We start from the raw sequence: 20,221 nt of genomic DNA, 5'->3' as shown, positions 1-20,221 counted from the left end.
ATTCCCAGACATCCTGTTCTAAGATGGCTACGTTTGTTCTCCATGCCCCCTTTGTGTATGGGAACTATACATAAACTTTAGCAAAGCACATGACCAAAACTAAAGGCACTGCTCGCTCCACACTAGTAACTGTGAGATGCATCAGTGAAGGATACCCAGGACAAAAAAAAAAAAAGAAGAGAAAAACAAACAGAGAGCGCACCGGCCTAGTGCATTACTTATGCGTTTCGAGGACTTGCCTCTACCTCAGAGCCAACTGCTGGCTCTGAGGAAGAGGCAAGTCCTCAAAACGCGTCAGACTGTTGGAGGTCCAGAGTTCCTATTACGGACAGACACGTAGTGCGGATTGGACAGAGCTGTTCTTTCATGATGTGCCTTTGACTCTATTGTCATTTTGTGAGTACAATACCTACCTTTATCATTTAATAAATACATTTTTTAAGCTAATGCACTAGGCCGGTGCGCCCTCTGTTTGTTTTTTCTTTACTCAGTATATTTGGACTTCCCCGGTCATTTGAGGGCAGCAAGGTGTGCATATCTCAAGAAATTTGTGATGTGGTCCTATCCATACAGAGTCCATCCCTAAGCACAGGAGTATCAAGGTTTACCGTTTCTTTACAAAAAAAAAGAAGCCTGAGCACAACCGTAAAAGACTTTTTAAACCGACAACAAAAAAATAAACAGAGTCATGGTATACTTAAAATTTTAAAAAACAAATGTAAGAAAAAAAAAAAAAGTTTAGTGTCTATCAGAAGGTTTTCTACCTTCATGCAGAGAATGCATAAAGGTAAAAAACCATCTGCTTTTAAAACCACTTTAACTTTCTGCATCACGTAATCTCAAAAGTAGTGTGTCCTGTAAACAATATCGATGTGGGCCAGTTCACACCAGAACACGGTCTTGGAAAGATCCATTCCATGTGCAGTTGCCACATGGCGCTCGGATGCGGTGCTCTTGTGAACTGTACATGGGTGCCAGTCAATAGCACCCCAAATGCAAATCGCAAACACAGTGCGCTTGCCGGCACAATATCACGATATCTCAGTACCATGCGGTTTGGTGCAGTGTGCTTTTAAAAGTAGTACAAGCATTACATTTTGCATGCACCAGTGCCTTTTGCAAAGGATTTACATTAATGGGCCATCAAATACACCGCATAGGAATGCGTGGGAATCCCAATGTTAACCAGCCCTCACACAAGACTGACCGCTGCAGTGTCTGGATTCCCTTGTGTGCAAAGAACATCCCAGTCCAAGGGTTGGCCTGTGCACTCTGCATTTATACTTGTATAGGCGTCTCCAAATAAATGTGCATAGAAATATCAGTTTTGTCCTTATAGTGAAATAGCAACTTCTTGCACATGAAAGAAAAAAAACACTACTTTTTTTATAGTGCATTGTTGTCTATAGAACAATGCATATGGCTGCATAAAGATCAGTAATACTACGATGAAGAGCCATAAAATAAAAATAGAAAATTTTACATTTGAGTGCAGTAATTCGTTTGTATACATGTGTATATTGCAACCCTGGCAAGAATTTTATGTACGTATAAGCACATATATCCTATATACGTATAAATCATTCTTAGCATACCCAGAATACACTCACTGGCCACTTTATTCGGTACTAAGGTGCTTGTTTGAGAGCATTTTCCACAGCACCTACTTTTTCCAGTTCACTTTATTCGGTACACCTGTTCAAATACTTGGTAACACAAACTGCTAATCAGCCAATAACATGGCAGCAACTCGTTGCATTTAGGCATCTAGACATGGCAAAGATGGCTTTCTGAAGTTCAAACCGAGTATCAGAATGGGGAAGACAGGGGATTTAAGTGACTTTGAACATGGCATGGTTGGTGTCAGACGGCTGGCCTGAGAATTTCAAAAACTGCTGATCTGCTGGAATTTTCACTCACAACCATCTCTAGGACTTGCAGACAATGGTCTGAAAAAATGAAAATATCCAGTGAGCGGCAGTTGTGTGGACACAAATGCCTTGCTGATGTCAGAGATCAGAGGAGAATGAACAGACTGGTTCGAGATGATAGAAAGGCAACAGTAACTCAATCATTCGTTACTGTACTCTAGTTGTATTACTTATATATCAGGCACCCTGGGACTGTAACTGGGTATTAAAGGTTGGGGATGTCTTTGTGGATCTACATCTGTCAATTCATCTATAAAAAGTGGGATTGATTGTTTTGATGGCATTCTTTTTGACCCATCACCCTGATCTTAAGAACTTAACCAGAGTAGGGAGAGTAGGGAGTCTTCACTCCTCTTGTAGTGTATATAGGTGGAGTGCAAACCTTATGAGAATTGTTACACTTCTGTTAAAGAAATATGCAATATGGAAATATAATCAGTATGTCAAACATCAGGTGTACAGTAAAATGTATGTAAGGCATATTTTGTGACAAATACTACCAGCCTTATATTGTATGTATGTATACAATCTTATTACTGCACATGCAGTGAAAGACTTCAATAGACACTACATGTAGTGGGGTCACTATGGGGGTGCACACCGCACCCAGGTGACACCTGCCAAGTGGGGGGGGGGGGTAACACCAGGGGTAGACTGGGCCAATTGCTCCCCCCTTTCTAATGGCCCCTGCAAATCTGCACCACTTCCTCTGTAGACATGCAGGGCTGGTGGAAGCAGTGAACAAGCGATCAGTAATTAATCAAAACTTTAGGGAAGATGACACAGTGCATCTGATCACAGTTTGAATGGGGAGGAGAGGCGGATGGAGCAAACAGAGAGGGGATCTCCCGCTGTCAGACAGCCTGAAGCTGAAACACCAGCCACTGTCAAACAAGGTCCTCCTGGACCGGCTCCTATGATAGATGTCACACTGGTCCGATTTCCCAGGACTGGACCAGTGTGCCGTCCATCATAGGAGCCAATCCAGGAGGCAGACCTTTGTTTGACAGCGTCCGGTGTAGCATGAGGACTTCAGCGTCTCAGCTCCAAATGGTGATAGATCCCCACTCTGTCTGCTCCAGCTGGCTCTCCCCCCATTCTAACTGTAATTGCATGCACTGTGTCATCTTCCCCACAGTTTTGTTTTAATGAATGATTGCTTCACCTTTTGTGAGTGCCTTATAGTTTTTGTTGAAGGCTCTTTTTGAACAGAGTTCTTTATTTTTCACAGCTTGAGAGCCCATTCACACTATGAATCGCACAGGAATGCATTCCTGTGTGATTCACAAGTGATCGGAGTGCAGTGTAGTACAGTGCAGTGCAATGCGAATTCCGCCCATTCATTTCAAATGGGCTGAAATCACACCTCACCACACCAAAAGTAGTGCATGCACTACTTTTGGAAATGCACTGCAACTGGATTGCATGAACTTCTGTACCATGTGATCTGGTTTGGGCAAATGCACTGCAATTGCAACCTATATAAATTATATTTTAGTATATGGATATAAAAAGTCTACACACCCCTGTTAAAATGTCAGGTTTCTGTGATGTAAAAAAAATGAGACAAAGATAAATAATTTCAGAACATTTTCCACCTTTAATATGACCTATAAACTGTACAACTCAATTGAAAAACAAACTTAAATCTTTAAGGGGGGGGGGAGTAAACATAAAAATACTTAAATAATAAGGTTGCATAATTGTGCACACCCTCTTATAACTGGGGATATAGCTGTGTTCAGAATTAAGCAATCACATTCACAATCATGTTAAATAGGAGTCAGTACACACCTGCCATCATTTAAAGTGCCTCTGATTAACCCCAAATAAAGTTCAGCTGTTCTAGTAGATCTTTCCTGACATTTTCTTAGTCGCATCCTACAGCAAAAGCCATGGTCCACAGAGAACTTCCACGTGTCAGAGAGGGATCTCATTGTTAAAAGGTGTCAGTCAGGAGAAGGGTACAAAAGAAAGGAGAGGGGTACAAAAGAATTTCCAAGGCTTTAGATATATCAAGCAACACAGTGAAGACCAGTCATCAAGTGGAGAAAATATGGCGCAACAGTGACATTTCCAAGAACTGGACGTCCCTCTAAAAATGAAAGAAAAGACCAGAAGAAAACTGGTCTGGGAGGCTGCCAAGAGGCCTACAGCAACATTAAAGGAGCTGCAGGAATATCTGGCAAGTACTGGCTGTGTAGTACATGTGACAACAATCTCCCGTATTCTTCATATGTCTGGGCTATGGAGTAGAGTGGCAAGACGGAAGTCTTTTCTTATGAAGGACAACATCCAAGCCCGGCTCAATTTTGCAAAAACACATCTGAAGTCTACCAAAAGCATGTGGGAAAATGTGTTATGAAATGATGAAACCAAGGTTGAACTTTTTGGCCATAATTCCAAAAGATATGTTTGGTGCAAAAACAACACTGCACAGCACCAAAAGAACACCATACTCACAGTGAAGCATGGTGGTGGCAGCATACTTTGGGGCTGTTCTTCAGCTGGAACTGGGGCCTTAGTCAAGGTAGAGGGGATTATGAACAGTTCCAAATACCAGTCAATATTGGCACAAAACCTTCAGGCTTCTGCTAGAAAGCTGAACATGAAGAGGAACGTCATCTTTCAGCATGACAACGACCCAAAGCATACACCCAAATTAACAAAGGAATGGCTTCACCAGAAGAAGATTCAAGTTTTGAAATGGCCCAGTCAGAGCCCAGACCTGAATCCGATCAAAAATCTGTGGGGTGATCTGAAGAGGGCTGTGCACAGGAGATGCCCTCGCAACCTGACAGATTTGGAGTGTTTTTGCAAGGAAGAGTTGGCAAATATTGCCAAGTCAAGATGTGCCATGCTGATAGACTCATATCCAAAAAGACTGAGTGCTGGAATCAAATCAAAAGGTGTTTCAACAAAGTATTAGTTTAAGGGTGTGCACACTTATGCAACCATATTATTTTAGTTTTTTATTTTTACTTCCCTCCACCTAAAAGATTTCAGTTTGTTGTTCAACTGAGTTGTACAGTTTATAGGTTACATTACAGGGGGAAAAAGTTCTGAAATGACTTATCTTTGTCTAATTTTTTTTACATCAGAGAAACCTGACATTTTAACAGGGGTGTGTAGACATTTTATATCCACTGTACAATTGGGGTGTCCTGAACTTTGCACTGACACCTGCTGCAGGTCATAAGGACAGTGCATTTGGAATGCAATGTGGAAAATGTGCATGGAACATAGGTTTCCCGCACAGCCTACCAATTTGAACAGGCCCTAAGAGAGTTCCCACTCCACCATCCTGGATTGCATAGGACTGCTTCACAGCTTTAGGGTCTTTCACATTAGAATGCAGTGCGCGAAAGCCATGTTCCTATGCAGCCTCCCACACTGTATTCCGGTTGCATTGCCCTTGTAATCTGCTGTATATGTCAGTGCAAATCAATGACACCTCAAACACAGTCTGCAAAAATTATTGGGGTGGGGGGTGCCACCATGTTTTTCCACACCAGGTGACACCAACCCTAGTGACACCACTAACCACATGACGGTCACAGCAAAATTTGGCAACAACTATGGTCATCCTCACGGTTAAGAAAGATACTCCAGGCTCAAATGATTGGAAGTTGGATCCTTCACTTTGAATTTCCTTACAGAATAGTTCAGAGAGGAGGGAGCTGTTCTCAGCGCATAAACATGCAAGTGTGGCAGTTCCAATAAGAATGCCTATGCACCACTTAAAAACAAAAAAAAAAAACTTTAGTTAGCTCATGAGTCAACATCAGCCCCTCATTTCAATGGTCAGCCTAAATTTCCATTTTCGGAATGCAGTTGTGTAACATACAACTTAAAATATTTGCAGATTTCTATAAATGATCGCATGTCTTTTCTAGTGATAGGCAGATGAAAGCGATAAGAACAAATAACAGAGGGATGGATGTGACGTTGGATGTGCCAACCACTCCTTAGTAAATAAAATCAAGCATCATTCATACTTGGCAGGAATGCTTTAGACACTACAGTGGCATTCTTCCGTCATTACAATGTGTACACACTTGCTTCATTGGTCTGTGTTAAGGAGAAGGCGCTGAAAGAATTCATGTTCAATCTGCTTCAGATCAAGTAATAAGACGTGAACTGTAGTCTGCGCATTAGAACAACCACAATGACATCACTTTTGTTAGCTTTGTTGCCAGGCATTAGTTGCCCGTTTTATCTATGGGTTTGATTAAATGACAGCTGTTACTTCATTACAAGTAAATTAGAATGATCACCACACACGTGCACAATATCATATTGACACAATGTTGCTGGTATGAGTTTTTTATCTTGTAACAACTGGACAATTCTGTCAGTAAAGTAAGTTAACATCAGCCAACATGGACAATTTCAGCAGACATATGCCACCTCAGCCAGGATGATCCACAGAATAAATGGTATGGCATGGCAACTTCGACAGCTGTGGTTGGCTTCTGTTCTACACATTCAATCTCACAAACTACCTAACCTGTTAGATCAGTGTACCAATGCTTTAACAGTACAGCTATTGCTATATTTTTGGTAAATTGCAATTGTTTTCTTGTCTTCATAATCCAGCATTGGAGGTTTCTAGCTACACCCCTTCCACGTGCTGCCTAGGCCTTTCACACTTTCAAAACAAGCATAACAAAATAATTTCAGTTGTATATTTAAACAGTCAAAAATGAAGCAAATAAAGAAAGTTAATTGTTAAGGTTTACACACACTTAAAAAAAAAAGAAACTTCCTAATGTTGAATTGAGGTTGGACATCCACTCCCCCCACCCCTTTAAGGTTTTGTAACTATAGCATATTACAAAACCGCTGCTTAAAATGCTAACCACCTATAAAGCAACCTGCAATACACATTGCATTGCAGCGTTGTTAAGAATCCCATTCAAATTATCTGAATGTGACCACGCTGGGCTTCACAGAAAATGCAGGACACCTTTTCCCAATAGGCTGCAATGTAGCATGGCAACGGGAAGGAGCAGAGGTGTCCCTATGGTTGGTGTCACCCGGTGCGATAACACTTGGTGACACCCCCTCTGACGATCCCTGCAGAATGGATCGGATCTGCGGATTGAGCATAATGGATCGGACTTGCTTTACAGCTTACCTTTTCGTGGAGCGGGTTGCATGCTGACGATCCCCGCAGGATGGATTGGATCTGCGAATTGAGCATAATGGATCGAAGTCCGATCCATTATCCTCCCCAATAAACAGATCCGAGCCATCTGTGGAGATCGTTGGCATGCAACCTATACGGGGTGACACCGGACCCGCTCCACAAAAAGGTAAGTTGTAAAGCAAGCCAACGATCCCCGCAGGATGGATCAGATCTGCGGATTGGGGAGCATAATGGATCGGACTCCGATCCATTATGCTCAATCCACAGATCCGATCCACTCCCTGCACCTGCCCAGGGACGCCACTGCGAAGGAGACCTATAAAAAACAATACATTTTCCATTTGTGAGCTACCAAACAGAGCTCCAGTAGGAGGAAAAGATGTCTTCCTACATGTTGCATTTTTTTGTGAGTTGCCCTAAGCAGCCCAGTCAATTAAACAAGATTCTTTAAAATGTTAGTGCTATGTGTGTTAAAATGTATGGGAACAGGATTAGTGTGAGCAATAGGATGTAGCGTTACCTTTAACACCGCTTGGAGAATAATATTTGTTGCTAAAGCTAAAGATTATAACAGATGTGATTCTGGCACATGTCTAAACAGTAGCTCAAGATAAAAGGTAGAATTATTATTATACAGGATTTATATAGCGCCAACAGTTTGCTCAGCGCTTTACAATATACCGGGAGACAATACAGCAACAATACAGTTCAATACAAGAGGAATTTGAGGGCCCTGCTACCCGGAGCTTACAATCTAGGAGGGAGGGGCTAGTGGTACAAAAGGTAGTAACTGTGGGGGATGGACTGGTTGGAAGAGTAGAAGATTCCAGTATTAGCTGAGGGCAGGATATGCTTCCCTGAAGAGATAGGTTTTCAGAGATTGCCTAAAAGTGAGCAGAGTAAGCGATAGTCTGATAAATTTGGGTAGAGAGTTCCAGAGGATGGGGGAAGTATGGGAGGAGGAGACAAGGGAGCTAGAGAGTAGCAGGTCTTGCCAGAAGCGGAAAGTACGGTTGAAATTGAACGCTCTCCATAAGCTGATCGTCTGACGTCTTATATACCGGGTTTATATACCAATCAGGCTCTCCATTTGTTTTGTCCCCGCATCGGCGGGGCGCGGACTACAACGTGGAACGATACAGAGAAGATTAGCTTGGCCCCTGCACAAGGATGACACGCTAAACACGTGAAGCAGTCCAGTTTTTTCTTGCACCAAAATTCACTCAGTTCAATGCTTTTTATTTATTTATTTTTTTTACTCTTATTATCAACTATTTTAAAATATAAAAATTACAAGCTGCAGGTTATGGTTAGATCGCAACTGAAAGCTGCAAGTACCCTAGCAGCTTCTCCTACCAACATTTCTACCAATATTCTCTGAAGAAGAACAGCACGTCTATGGGCATCCCACTGCCCTGTTAGTCTATGGGCGCTCCATTCTCTCACTCCTTCTATTGGCTCCCCTTTTTTTCGCAATGCCTTTCTATACGGCCAGCTCTGGGAAAGGTCCCCTGGCACTGAAGGTGAGGATGCCAAAGAGCGCCCCTCCCCCGAGCTCCTTAATTCGGGAAAACAAAAAGGTAAACCAGGGAACAAATACAATAAGCGCTTGCTTACACCCTGAGCCCCCGGTCACATCAAAACCAATTTCAAAATTGACACACTGTCTACAAATGGAGAAAGTTTAGCACTGTTGCTACTCTCCCTAGGCGTGGTCGTCCTGTAAAAATGACTGCAAGAGCACAGCGCAGAATGCTGCATGAGGTAAAGAAGAATCCCAGAGTGTCAGCTAAAGACCTACAGAAATCTCTGGCACATGCTAACATTTTTGTTGACACATCTACAATAAGGAAAACATTAAACAAGAATGGAGTACATGGGAGGACACCACGGAGGAAGCCATTGCCGTCCAAAAAGAATATTGCAGCACGTTTGACGTTTGCAAAAGAGCACCTGGATGTTCCACAGCACTACTGGCAAAATATACTGTGGACAGATGAAACCAAGATTGAGTTGTTTGGGAAGAACACACAACACTATGTGTGGAGAAAAAAGGCGCAGCACACCAACATCAAAACCTCATCCCCACTGTAAAACATGGCGGAGGGAGCATCGTGGTTTGGGGCTGCTTTACTGCCTCAGGGCCTGGACGGATTGTTGTCATTGATGGGAAAATGAATTCCAGAGTTTATCAAGACATTTTGCAGGAAAACGTACGACCATCTGTCCGCCAACTGAAGCTCCGCAGAGGATGGGTGATGCAACAGGACAATGACCCAAAGCATACAAGTAATTCAACAAAACAATGACTGCAACAGCACAGAATACGCCTTCTGGAGTGGCCCAGTCAGAGTCCTGACCTCAACCCGATTGAAATGCTGTGGCATGACCTTAAGAGAGCGATTCACACCAGACATCCCAAGAATATTGCTACACTGAAACAGTTTTGTGAAGAGGAGTGGTCCAAAATTACTCCAGATCATTGTGCAGGTCTGATCTGTAACTACAGGAAACGTTTGGTTGAGGTTATTGCTGCCAAAGGAGGGTCAACCAGTTATTAAGTCCAAAGGTTCACATACTTTTTCCTCCCTGCACTGTGAATGTTTACATGTTATGTGCAATTAAACCATGTTTGTGTAGTATTATGTTCAGCAGACTGTGTTCTTCTATTGTTGTGACTTAGATGACGTTCAGAGTACATTTTATGCCCAATTCATGCAAAACTCCACGTAATCCCAAGGGGCTCACATACTTTTTCTTGCAACTGTAGTTTGGGGGTTTTTTTTGTTTTTTTTACCAAAGACATGTAGCAAGATACAGTTTGGCCTAAATTTATGAAGAAATTAGATTTTTTTAAATTTGTTAATTGAATATGTTTTATAACAGAAAAAAAGTGACTGCGCAATTGCCAGTTAGGCCTAGTTCACACTGGCTTTGAAAGCAGGCATTTGAGAGTCGTTTTAAACGCTCCTCAAATGCCCTATGCACATGATACTATGGGCAGTACACAGTGCGGTTCACAAATTGAAGCCTCGTGTCAAGGCAGGAGGCGTTTGAAGCCTTCCAACGCCTCCCATTCAAGTCTATGGTTACGCTCCTCAAATGCACTGGCAGGCGTTTACGAGGCATTCGCAGTGTGGTTGCGGAGCGTTAATAACATTACAGTTTATTTGGTGTAGTTTTAAAGCTTGTCAAATGCTTATAAAACATTTCAAAACTGCACATCGGGTGTTTGGGGAGCGTTTTTAACGCTTGTAAAAAGCCCGTCTAAAGCTCATTAACGCCTGTCTAACGCTTATACTAAAGCTATAGCAGTGTTTGGCAAGAGTTAGAAATTTACTCAAGTGTGAACAAGCCCTTAAAGTTGTGTAGTGCTGAATAGCAAAAAAATGCGCTGCTCATAAAAGGGGTAAAACATTCCGGTGGTCAAATGGTTCAACAACTAACCTCTTCAATGAGTTAAAGACTACCTTTATTCAAATACCATCCTGCAACTTTCCTGACCATCCTGACCTACAAAGATGTTTAGGGTTAGTGACCTAGTATATAATGAACTATTATTATTATTATTATAATATAGTATTTATATAGCACCAAAGGGTTTGCTCAGCGCTGTACAAAAGGCAGGGGGACAAGACATGAGACAAGACAGAGACAGTGCGATACACGAGGGGTTCGAGGGCCCTGCTCTTTCGAGCTTACAATCTAGGAGGGAGGGGAAAGTGGTACAGGAGGAAGTGGCTGTGGGGGATGAGGTGGTGGGAGGAGTGGAGGTCAGATGTTAGGTGAGGGAGGGGTAGGCCTCCCTGAAAAGGTGGGTCTTCAGGGTGCGCCTGAAGGTGGTGAGGGTGGGTGACAGTCTGATGGATTGGGGTAGGGAATTCCAGAGGATGGGGGAGGTCCTGGAGAAGTCTTGCAGTTGAGCGTAGGAGGAGGAGATCAGGGAGCTAGAGAGTAGGAGGTCCTGAGAGGAGCAAAGGGCACGGGTAGGGTAGTATTTGGATAACAGGTCGGTTAAGTAGGTTGGGGCAGCATTGTGGATGGCTTTGTAGGTCAGGGTTAGTAGTTTGAATTTGATGCGTTGGGCAATCGGAAGCCAGTGAAGTGATTGGCAGAGGGGGGTTGCGGATGTGGAGCGGTAAGTGAGGTGGATGAGTCTCGCCGCCGAGTTCATGATCGACTGGAGTGGGGTTAACTATGTCCATTAATGTCCATTAATGCCAAGAACCAGCAACAAAAGAAACCCACATTTCTGTTATGACTGGATCACTTTAGGTTACTTTCAGGGTTTAATTTAATTAAAAAAAAGAAAAACCTGAAAACAAAAAAATGGCAAAAACATGGACAAAGTCCTTTTTACATAGTTTGGAATTCTATTTTATCATTAGTTGCTGGCAGTGAAGCACAACAGGGATGGGAAAATCTGCCCCTCTTGAATTCACCACCACTTTTTGCACATCCCCAAAATGTGGAAATCCAAACTTTCCTTGAGCCCCGTTAAATTCTTTAGGAGACGAATCTTGATATTCAATTTGTTTCTTTTGTGGGGCTAATAAACAAGCTATAGTCAAGAAAGAGGCACACAAAGCTAGCCACTGCCATATGAGACATTTGTTAATGCCAAAATAAAAAAAAATACATAAAAGTAATAGAGAGTACATAGATTACAGTAATTACATGAGTGAGCATACTGCCAATGATTCGGTTGGTTTTAACCAATGAATTTGCAGTTGGCAATTCAGCCAAACTTTAGGATCATCAGATCTCACCTGGTCAGAGCTGGACCCAACACCAACTGTAATATAAATATGCAGACATAATAAAACCAAGTACAAATGTCAAAATGTCTGTGGACAGTAACGCAATGCTGCAAAGTTTTCACTAAGGATAGATGATGGATGTCCATACAGGCAAAAATATCAACTTGGATACCCGCCTTAGCAACAGAAGATCTTTTAGCTATTCTAACAGTAATTGCATGCATATACAAAATATAGCTCTGGTGGTGATAAAACAAGAAAAGGTATATGGTACTTTTGGAACACAAGTACAAGAACACAGCAACCTCTCTACAAGGGATGTATATGCTACAAGTAATAAGTACTATATGAAGCATCTGTAAAAGCAGGAATACCAGAAGTCTGAGATACATAGTAGTGAATAGATTATGGCAGTTGGTTGTTGAGCCTGTATTTATGTTCGATGATAGGAAGCAATTAGACATGTGCACGCCAGAAATTTTTTTGTTTAATTTTGGATGCATCAGTTCATTGAAGAATTTTGTTTTGTCATATTTGTTATGTTGACCAGATTCGTTTTCGGAATTAGTTTTGTATCTTCAGCATTTGTTTCGTATACTCACTGGTTTGGATGGATTAAAAAAATGTAGCAGTTTGTCCTATATATTCAATAAAATATTGAATCGGAAGAATTCAATATATTTGGACGCTAGTTCAACCCACCAGGAGAAATGGCATGAGTTGATTGGGGAATATCGACTTGCGTCATGTGCATCTGAATTAACAAATGGAATGAAATTCGGAGCAATTTGTTATCCAAATCTGAATTATCAAACAAATTCAAAAATTTTATTAATTTCTACATGGGTCTGATCTCATCGTGTGATATAATCCGAATGCAACAAATGCATTTGTTAATTTCGTAACATTTTTTCGGATTCATTGACATTCGTTACTATGTCCATTCGGAGATTCGTATTCATCCGAATCTCTGAAATTGAAATTTTCGTCCAAAAAAAGAATCGCAATGAAACGCACATGTCTAGAACCAAATAAAGGGGAGAGGAAGAAAGCAAAGTACATAGCAAAAGATACAGAAAAAAAGGAGACGCAATGAAACGCACATGTCTAGAACCAAATAAAGGGGAGAGGAAGAATGCAAAGTACATAGCAAAAGATACAGAAAAAAAGGAGACGATGGTTGACAATGCATTTGTGAACTTTGTAATGGGAAAATTCCAGCTTACCAATTAATGTTTCATCAACCTCATACAGTTTTTATGTGAGCACTTGCACATTAGGATTTCTGTACAATTCTGTCTAAGATGAACAGATTGTACATTCACAAAGTAACATGTGTGGCCAGCTTAAGAACTCTTCAACCTCTAAACTGTGGCAGATGAATACTTATTTTTACTGACAGTCATCTTCAGCTATCTCATAAAAAATGACACTTGTGCGCTTAATGTGACAAATGAACACCTCTTCTCTGCTCTCCAACTGTTCCTAATTTCCTAGGTTTTGTCTATGGGAATTACAGTCCCTGGCAATATGTGCTGTCTAATGTCTGAGGGCTTTATAATGAGAATAGCACAAGTCATTCATAGCAAAAACGATGTTTTTATCCTGTGACAGGTGAGTACTCCTAAATTGGAATAATGCAGGGTTTAATATTAAGCCATGTGGAGCAATTCATTTCACTGTACTATAAAAGACATTGCTGGATAATAATGCATTTGAAAATGATTTAAAAAAATGTTGATATACAAAATAAGTACAGCTTTGCTATATAAACCAATGACAAATAAAGTCTTATAAGTCTGATTCAAAACCTATATTCTCCGAACACAGATATCTGAGTATATTTTAATTTCTAATAATATTAATAGTAATAATAGAGTATGATTACTAATATGTAATGTGTACAGTTGCTTACATGTCCTGTCCTTAAAACAAGTTGTGTACAGAACAGAGCTTACCTGCAAATGTATCCACCAGATAAAGGGGGTCTTTAACTCTGCGGAGGCCACATATCAAGAGGAAAATATGCACATTTTCTGAAATCTGTTGAATTCCTGCAGAACAAAAGGATTTATGTTTGTGCCAAGGCAGTGAATTGAATAAACAGATTTCACTTTTGGTTCTAAGCTTCTGTAATGAGTTCTGGCTTGCAGCTGAAAAACAGATTAAAAGAATGTGTTCAGGTGGCTAAAAAAAAGTTCACGGCTATCCTGTCCAACTTAGCCCAGTACATATGGCAAATGCCAAATAAATACCAAAAGGTTAATTAAGCAAAATGCTATATATTCTTTTTCTATAGCCAGATTTATTTTTTTGTAGAGAACTGGCCTGGAAATCATGCTTATGAAGAAGAGAGGGTACGGGAAAGATCCACCCTGGTGCTGGCTTAATAACGTAAAAATGAATAGCAGCCCATGAATTGTTGGCTAATGGGTTCAGCTGCAGTCCAGAGCCTGCAGACACAGGAGCAGTCACCTAAGCCATCCCAATTTGACCAACTGCATTCTAATGGCCTCATACGTGAAAAGCATCTCCTAATCCGAATGAGTTCAGCCATACTGGGCAATGATCATCTGGTGTGTATGGGTACCTTTAAATGAGAGTGTAGCTAAGGATTCAGGAGTATAAAAGAAATTGGTTTTCGTGCACATGACAGATAAGTGCAGAGTAATTATAGTGACATATATAAAAAATAATCAAGCTACATCAAATGATGGTCTCTTTCATAATCAAGTTACAGTGATTGTAAAATTTGGCTTTTTTTAATACTTACAATGGTTTTGCACAGAGCAGCCCCGATCCTCCTCTTCTGGGGTCCCCCCCCCCCCAGCGCTCTGAGCTCCACACCCAATCCTCCCCACCCGTGGAGTGCCCCCAGAGCAAGCAAGCTTACTCTGGGGGCACTCGTGCATGCTCACCTCCAAGCCCTGCTCTGTGTGTCTTGAAGACACACGTAACGGAGCACAGCCCCGACCCCAGCTCCTCGTCACTGGCTCTAACTGAAAGCAGCGGGAGCCAATGAGGAGCATGAGAGCCTTGGCTCTCATGCACATCGCTGGATCAAGATCAGGTTCTGGTAGGTATTTAGGGGGGTTGCGGAGGAAGCTGCATGCAGAAGGTTTCTTACCTTACCACAGAGAATGCAGTAAGGTAAAACCCTTCTGCCTTTAAAACCACTTTAAACAGCAAAGTTGGTGTAAAGAAGAAAGGTGGTCGGGAGTAGCAGCGATCCTTTCCTCCTTACACTAACCAGCCTGCTTGATTGGTATTAGGACAACTGTGGTCCCTGCCTGCTCAACGTATGTTCTGCCTAGCAACAAAAAAAATTCCACTTTAACAAAAAAAAAAAAGAAAAGCTGAACAAAATGCAAAATGTGATAAAAACGTGTACAGAAAAATGCAAAATGAACTGCGAAAAGCACTGCAAAACAGACAAAAAGCAAACTGCATAGATGTGAATAGAGCCTAAGTCCTTATGCACTTATACAGTTTTTTTCAGCCCATATAAGCAACTATATGTTAGCCTATCTGTCCATGCACATTTGGTAGTTTTCAGGCTAAAAAAAAACAAAACAAAACAAAAAAAACAACAACATCGCAAGCGTATTTTTGAAAGGTGCTTTCAGGCAGCAGAAACATTTGATGTGCATAAATGCGCCTACATGGAACATTTAGGAACGTTCAACATTTTCAAGTGTACATAGAGAAAAATGAGCTGAGGGGAATATTTTGGGAAAAAAATGCCTATAAAAGCAAATGCCTATAAACTCTTGTGCAATTAAGCTGCTTTTTCTGCCAGAGGTTCTGGCATTTTTTTCAGCCACCTAGAGTGCACGTACCCTAGCTTAGCTAAGCCCTGTCCATTCTCCCAATAAATATGTTTTCAGAAAGCCAATTGTGCAAAGTAGATTTCTAGAGGGAGTCCTGATGCCTTCCTTGTCCTCAGTGCTGGTCTGCAGATGTGCTCTGTAGTTAGACTCACGCAGCAGCCTGCTTCTAGCAGTTTGTCATCTCCGGGAGTGCAGAGCAGCACAAAAATCATTTATGGCTCCTGGCAGTTAAGAAATGGAATCAAAACGGTATGCAGCACAGATGCCTTACTTGTTTTCACTCCTTGTCTGCAGTTGAAGTGCAAATGCAGACAAGCTTTATGTAAACACAGCAATAAATTGTTCAGGTCTGGATGTAATATGATGGTTCTCAATATACAGAGAGGAAAAAAAATATAAATCATGTCTGGATATAAATTTGGATATTCCCTTCCTTATTAAAAAAAGCTAATGGGGTTTTAAAGTACAGCTATGTGTAAAGCGTGAAAAAAGGTATCAAATCAACAGCAAGAAAGAAGCACAGCTGATGGAGAGAGAAAAAAAAAAGGCGATGAAGTGAGAATGTAGGGGAAGAGCAGCTAATTGAATGCATAAAAGCAAAAAAAAGCAAAGCAACTGGTAGAGAAAGAGTAGCAAAGCTGATAAAAGCGCAGAGAGTTACTGTACAGAACAGAAGATAGAGCTAGATGCTACAATACGGTAAGAGCATGAGTAAATGCAGAGGAAAAATAGACTGAAATGAACCATTATAAGAATATGAGAGCGCAAGAGATGATTCTTTGTGAGATCCTTAATATATATATGCACTTTGAGTTAGTGTACAGCTTTGCTTCAAGCCTATAGAGTCCCCAGATGCCATGTGTTTTATCACACTTCAGTTACGGTAAGAGTAATAACAAAATTATATATTTCTTTCACATTTTGGGCTTTCAGCTGATGGTAGCTGAAAAAGTAAAGGGCATATTTATATAGCAGTGAATATGACATTTAACCAATTACTGCAGTTGGAACTTTTGAGCGCTTGTATTTTAAAATAGTGGGAATAATTAATGTAAATGGACAATTCACTGTGTTATATATTCCCATTACTGATGCTAGTTAGCCTATTCATAAAGATGCAAAGTGCTAGAATACACCATTTTAGGATTGTTTTTGTAAACTTCCCATCCGAGCATCCACACTGCAGTGAATCACAGCACAAATGCCATGCTTTGTTTGAAAAAAAATTAGATAAATTTTGGCTGTGGTGCAGTGACAACCTATTCAATATGAATAGGCTGCCTTAATGAAATATAAGGTAATGCTGTATCGCAACATAACACAATTCATAAATGGACGCTTAAAGTGTTACTAAACTTTTGTTTGTTTTTAATAACAAACATGTTATACAGTTATACCCTCATGCCGGGGTACTAGGTGTAATCCTAGACTCCCATATGTCCTTTCAGCCCCAAATCCAATCACTGTCCAAATCTTGTAGACTTCACCTCTGCAACATCTCCAAGATACGTCCATTCTTAACCTCGGAAGCCACTAAGCAACTTATTCACTCCCTTGTTATCTCTCGCCTTGACTATTGTAACTTCCTCCTCATTGGCCTACCTCACTGCAGGCTATTACCTCTTCAGTCTATCATGAATGCTGCTGCCAGACTCATCCACCTTACTAACCGTTCTGTACCTGCCATCCCGCTCTGCCAATCCCTCCACTGGCTTCCCATTGCCCAACGGATAAAATTCAGAACACTAACAATAACGTATAAAACAATTTATAACTGCCCCAAATTACATCACCGATCTTGTTTCTAAATATCACCCAAACCATACTCTCCGCTCCTCGCAAGACCTCCTACTCTCTAGCTCCCTTGCCTCCTCCTCCCATGCTAGTCTCCAGGACTTCCCCCATCCTCTGGAACTCTCTACCCCAATCAGACTATCGCCTACTCTACTCACTTTTAGGCGATCTCTAAAAACCTATCTCTTTAGGGAAGCATATCCTGCCCTCAGCTAATACTGGAATCTTCTACTCTTCCAACCAGTCCATCCCCCAGTTACTACGTTTTGTACCACTAGCCCCTCCCTCCTAGATTGTAAGCTCCAAGGAGCAGAGCCCTCAAATCCCTCTTGTATTGAACTGCATTGTTGCTGTATTGTCTCCCGTTATATTGTAAAGCACTGAGCAAACTGTTGGTGCTATATAAATCCTGTATAATAATAATAGTAATAATAATACAGTGGATATAAAAAGTCTACACACCCCTGTTAAAATGTCAGGTTTCTGTGTTGTAAAAAAAGGAGACAAAGATAAATCATTTCAGAACTTTTTCCACCTTTAATGTAACCTATAAACTGTACAACTCAGTTGAACAACAAATATTTTAGGTGGAGGGAAGTAAAAATAAAAAAACTAAAATAATATGGTTGCATAAGTGTGCACACCCTTAAATTAATACTTTGTTGAAGCACCTTTTGATTTTATTACAGCACTCAGTCTTTTTGTATATGAGTCTATCAGCATGGCACATCTTGACGTGGCAATATTTACCTACTCTTCCTTGTAAAAACACTCCAAATCTTTCAGATTGTGAGGGCATCTCCTGTGCACAGCCCTCTTCAGATCATCCCACAACTTTTCGATCAAATTCAGGTCTAGGCTCTGGCTGGGCCATTTCAAAATTTTAGTCTTCTTCTGGTGAAGCCATTCCTTTGCTGATTTGGATATATTTTTTGGGTCGTTGTCATGCTGAAAGATGAAGTTACTCTTCATGTTCAGCTTTCTAGCAGAAGCCTGAAGGTTTTGTGCCAATATTGACTGGTATTTGGAACTGTTCAGAATTCCCTCTACCTGGACTAAGGCCCCAGTTCTAGCTAAAAAAAAACAGCCCCAAAGCATGATGCTGCCACCACCATGCTTCACTGTGGGTATGGTGTTCTTTTGGTGAAATGATGTGCAGTGTTGTTTTTGTGCCAAACATATCTTTTGGAATTATGGCCACAAAGTTGAACCTTGGTTTTATCAGACCATAACACATTTTCCCACATGCTTTTGGGAGACTTCAGATGTGTTTTTGCAAAATTTAGCCAGGCTTGGATGTTTTTCTTCGTAAGAAAAGTCTTCCGTCTTGCCACTCTACTCCATTGCCCAGACATATGAAGAATACGGGAGATTGTTATCACACGCACCACACAGCCAGTACTTGCCAGATATTCCTGCAGCTCCTTTAACCGCCTCCCGCCCGCCATAAAAGGTAATGACAGGCGCAAGGCGGTTCTCTCGTTCTGGGAGGACGTTATATGACGTCATCCCACTCTAACCGCGCATGCGTGGCTCCGGTAACGCGCAGCGTGGCGATCGGTGGTGCGCTGTGTCCCTGGGACACAGTGGATCACTGATCCAGGGAAAGAGCCGAAGATGTCGGCTCGCTCATGTGATCACCTGTGTCCAATCACAGCTGATCACATGTAAATAGGGAAATGCGGGTTGTGACGATTGCGGCGTCAGACCCCAGCCCTTCTCACCAAACTCGTGATCGAAGGACTAGCCAATCTAAAACTGCGCTGTCACGTGCATAACAATGCCACGTCCAGCTGCACCCTGCACAAAGATTTTCCAGCTAATGGACCACAATCTGTGTACCGCCAGCCTGGGAGCGATTGTTACTGAGTCAGGTTAATTACGTAATTAACCCTTCACACTGCCACCACCTCCTTTTTGTACAGAAAAAGAGGAAACTTGGAAATATCAGCAATAACACTATGATGTTTGAATAATCCCTTGTATACACAATGTCACCGCAGACAGATGTATGCAGACGTTTAAACACACACAGTAGCGCTCTTCAGAGACAGGGGGTTCTTAGTTTGCATTAAAGAGCTTTAGAAACAGTTCAACACTTTCAGAAAGTAAGCTTTATTACTAAAAGGTCAAAAGGGTGCAATAAAAATATTTACAGAAAAAGATGTAGCCAATATACATGTATAAATATACAGAGAGCAATAACACCGCAAAGAGATAACAGAAAGACGTTTTGAGGGGTAAAGTACTTGCCGTCAGCCTTGGTTTAAGTAGATCAAGTTTCCTGAGCCAAAAGGGTGCCTTATCTCCCAAAGTTAGTTCCGATGTTAAAAGGGAGAATCTTCAACTTAGCTCAACTCAGCTTAGCTTGCTTCAAGCATAACAGCTTTTTTCTAGGACTCAGCAGGATGTCTCCTTAAGCAGAGAACCAATCGCCTCATTTGGGGAGGGGTGTTGTAGGTGGGGAGCTCAGGCTATGACCAAATCCCTCCCAAATTATACTATGGTCAATAACGTTTCCTAGGTACATGCAACATTCTATCCACGGGTAGATTAATACGCAGAATCATCTGCTGAACGTCTAGATATGCAATTAGACATACCTGCTGGCACGGTTAAGGAGATATCATTTTCTGCTCTTCTGTAGCTGTCAGCTAGGGGGTGTAATATATAAGACGATTTGTATTAAAGTGACAGATCTGAATATATGCCTGGTTTTTATGTAAGTCTTTCATATTCCAAGATATGTAATCA

General features: G+C 41.3%; 1 protein-coding gene and 1 non-coding gene across 4 annotated transcripts in view; one reads left to right on the top strand and one right to left on the bottom strand.

Annotated features, from left to right (window-relative positions):
* Window positions 1-20,221, bottom strand: part of GLT1D1 (glycosyltransferase 1 domain containing 1) — a 190,066-nt gene that overhangs the window by 110,145 nt on the left and 59,700 nt on the right. For all 3 annotated transcript variants that reach the window (XM_089653721.1, XM_089653722.1, XM_089653720.1), the window contains one exon: window positions 13,802-13,897. In XM_089653721.1, coding sequence (XP_089509847.1) covers window positions 13,802-13,897 — 96 coding nt within the window. The remainder of the gene's footprint in view (window positions 1-13,801; window positions 13,898-20,221) is intronic.
* Window positions 8,181-8,289, top strand: LOC149445551 (U6 spliceosomal RNA). Its single transcript, XR_016306398.1, has one exon. It is a non-coding gene; the product is annotated as a U6 spliceosomal RNA (small nuclear RNA).

Source organism: Staurois parvus, unplaced genomic scaffold, assembly GCF_062004578.1.
Source record: "Staurois parvus isolate SC_StPar_1 unplaced genomic scaffold, SC_StPar_1.0 ptg000719l, whole genome shotgun sequence".
NCBI lineage: Eukaryota > Metazoa > Chordata > Amphibia > Anura > Ranidae > Staurois > Staurois parvus.
The sequence above is the reverse complement of the archived record's forward strand: the minus strand, read 5'-3'. Positions and strand labels throughout refer to the sequence as shown.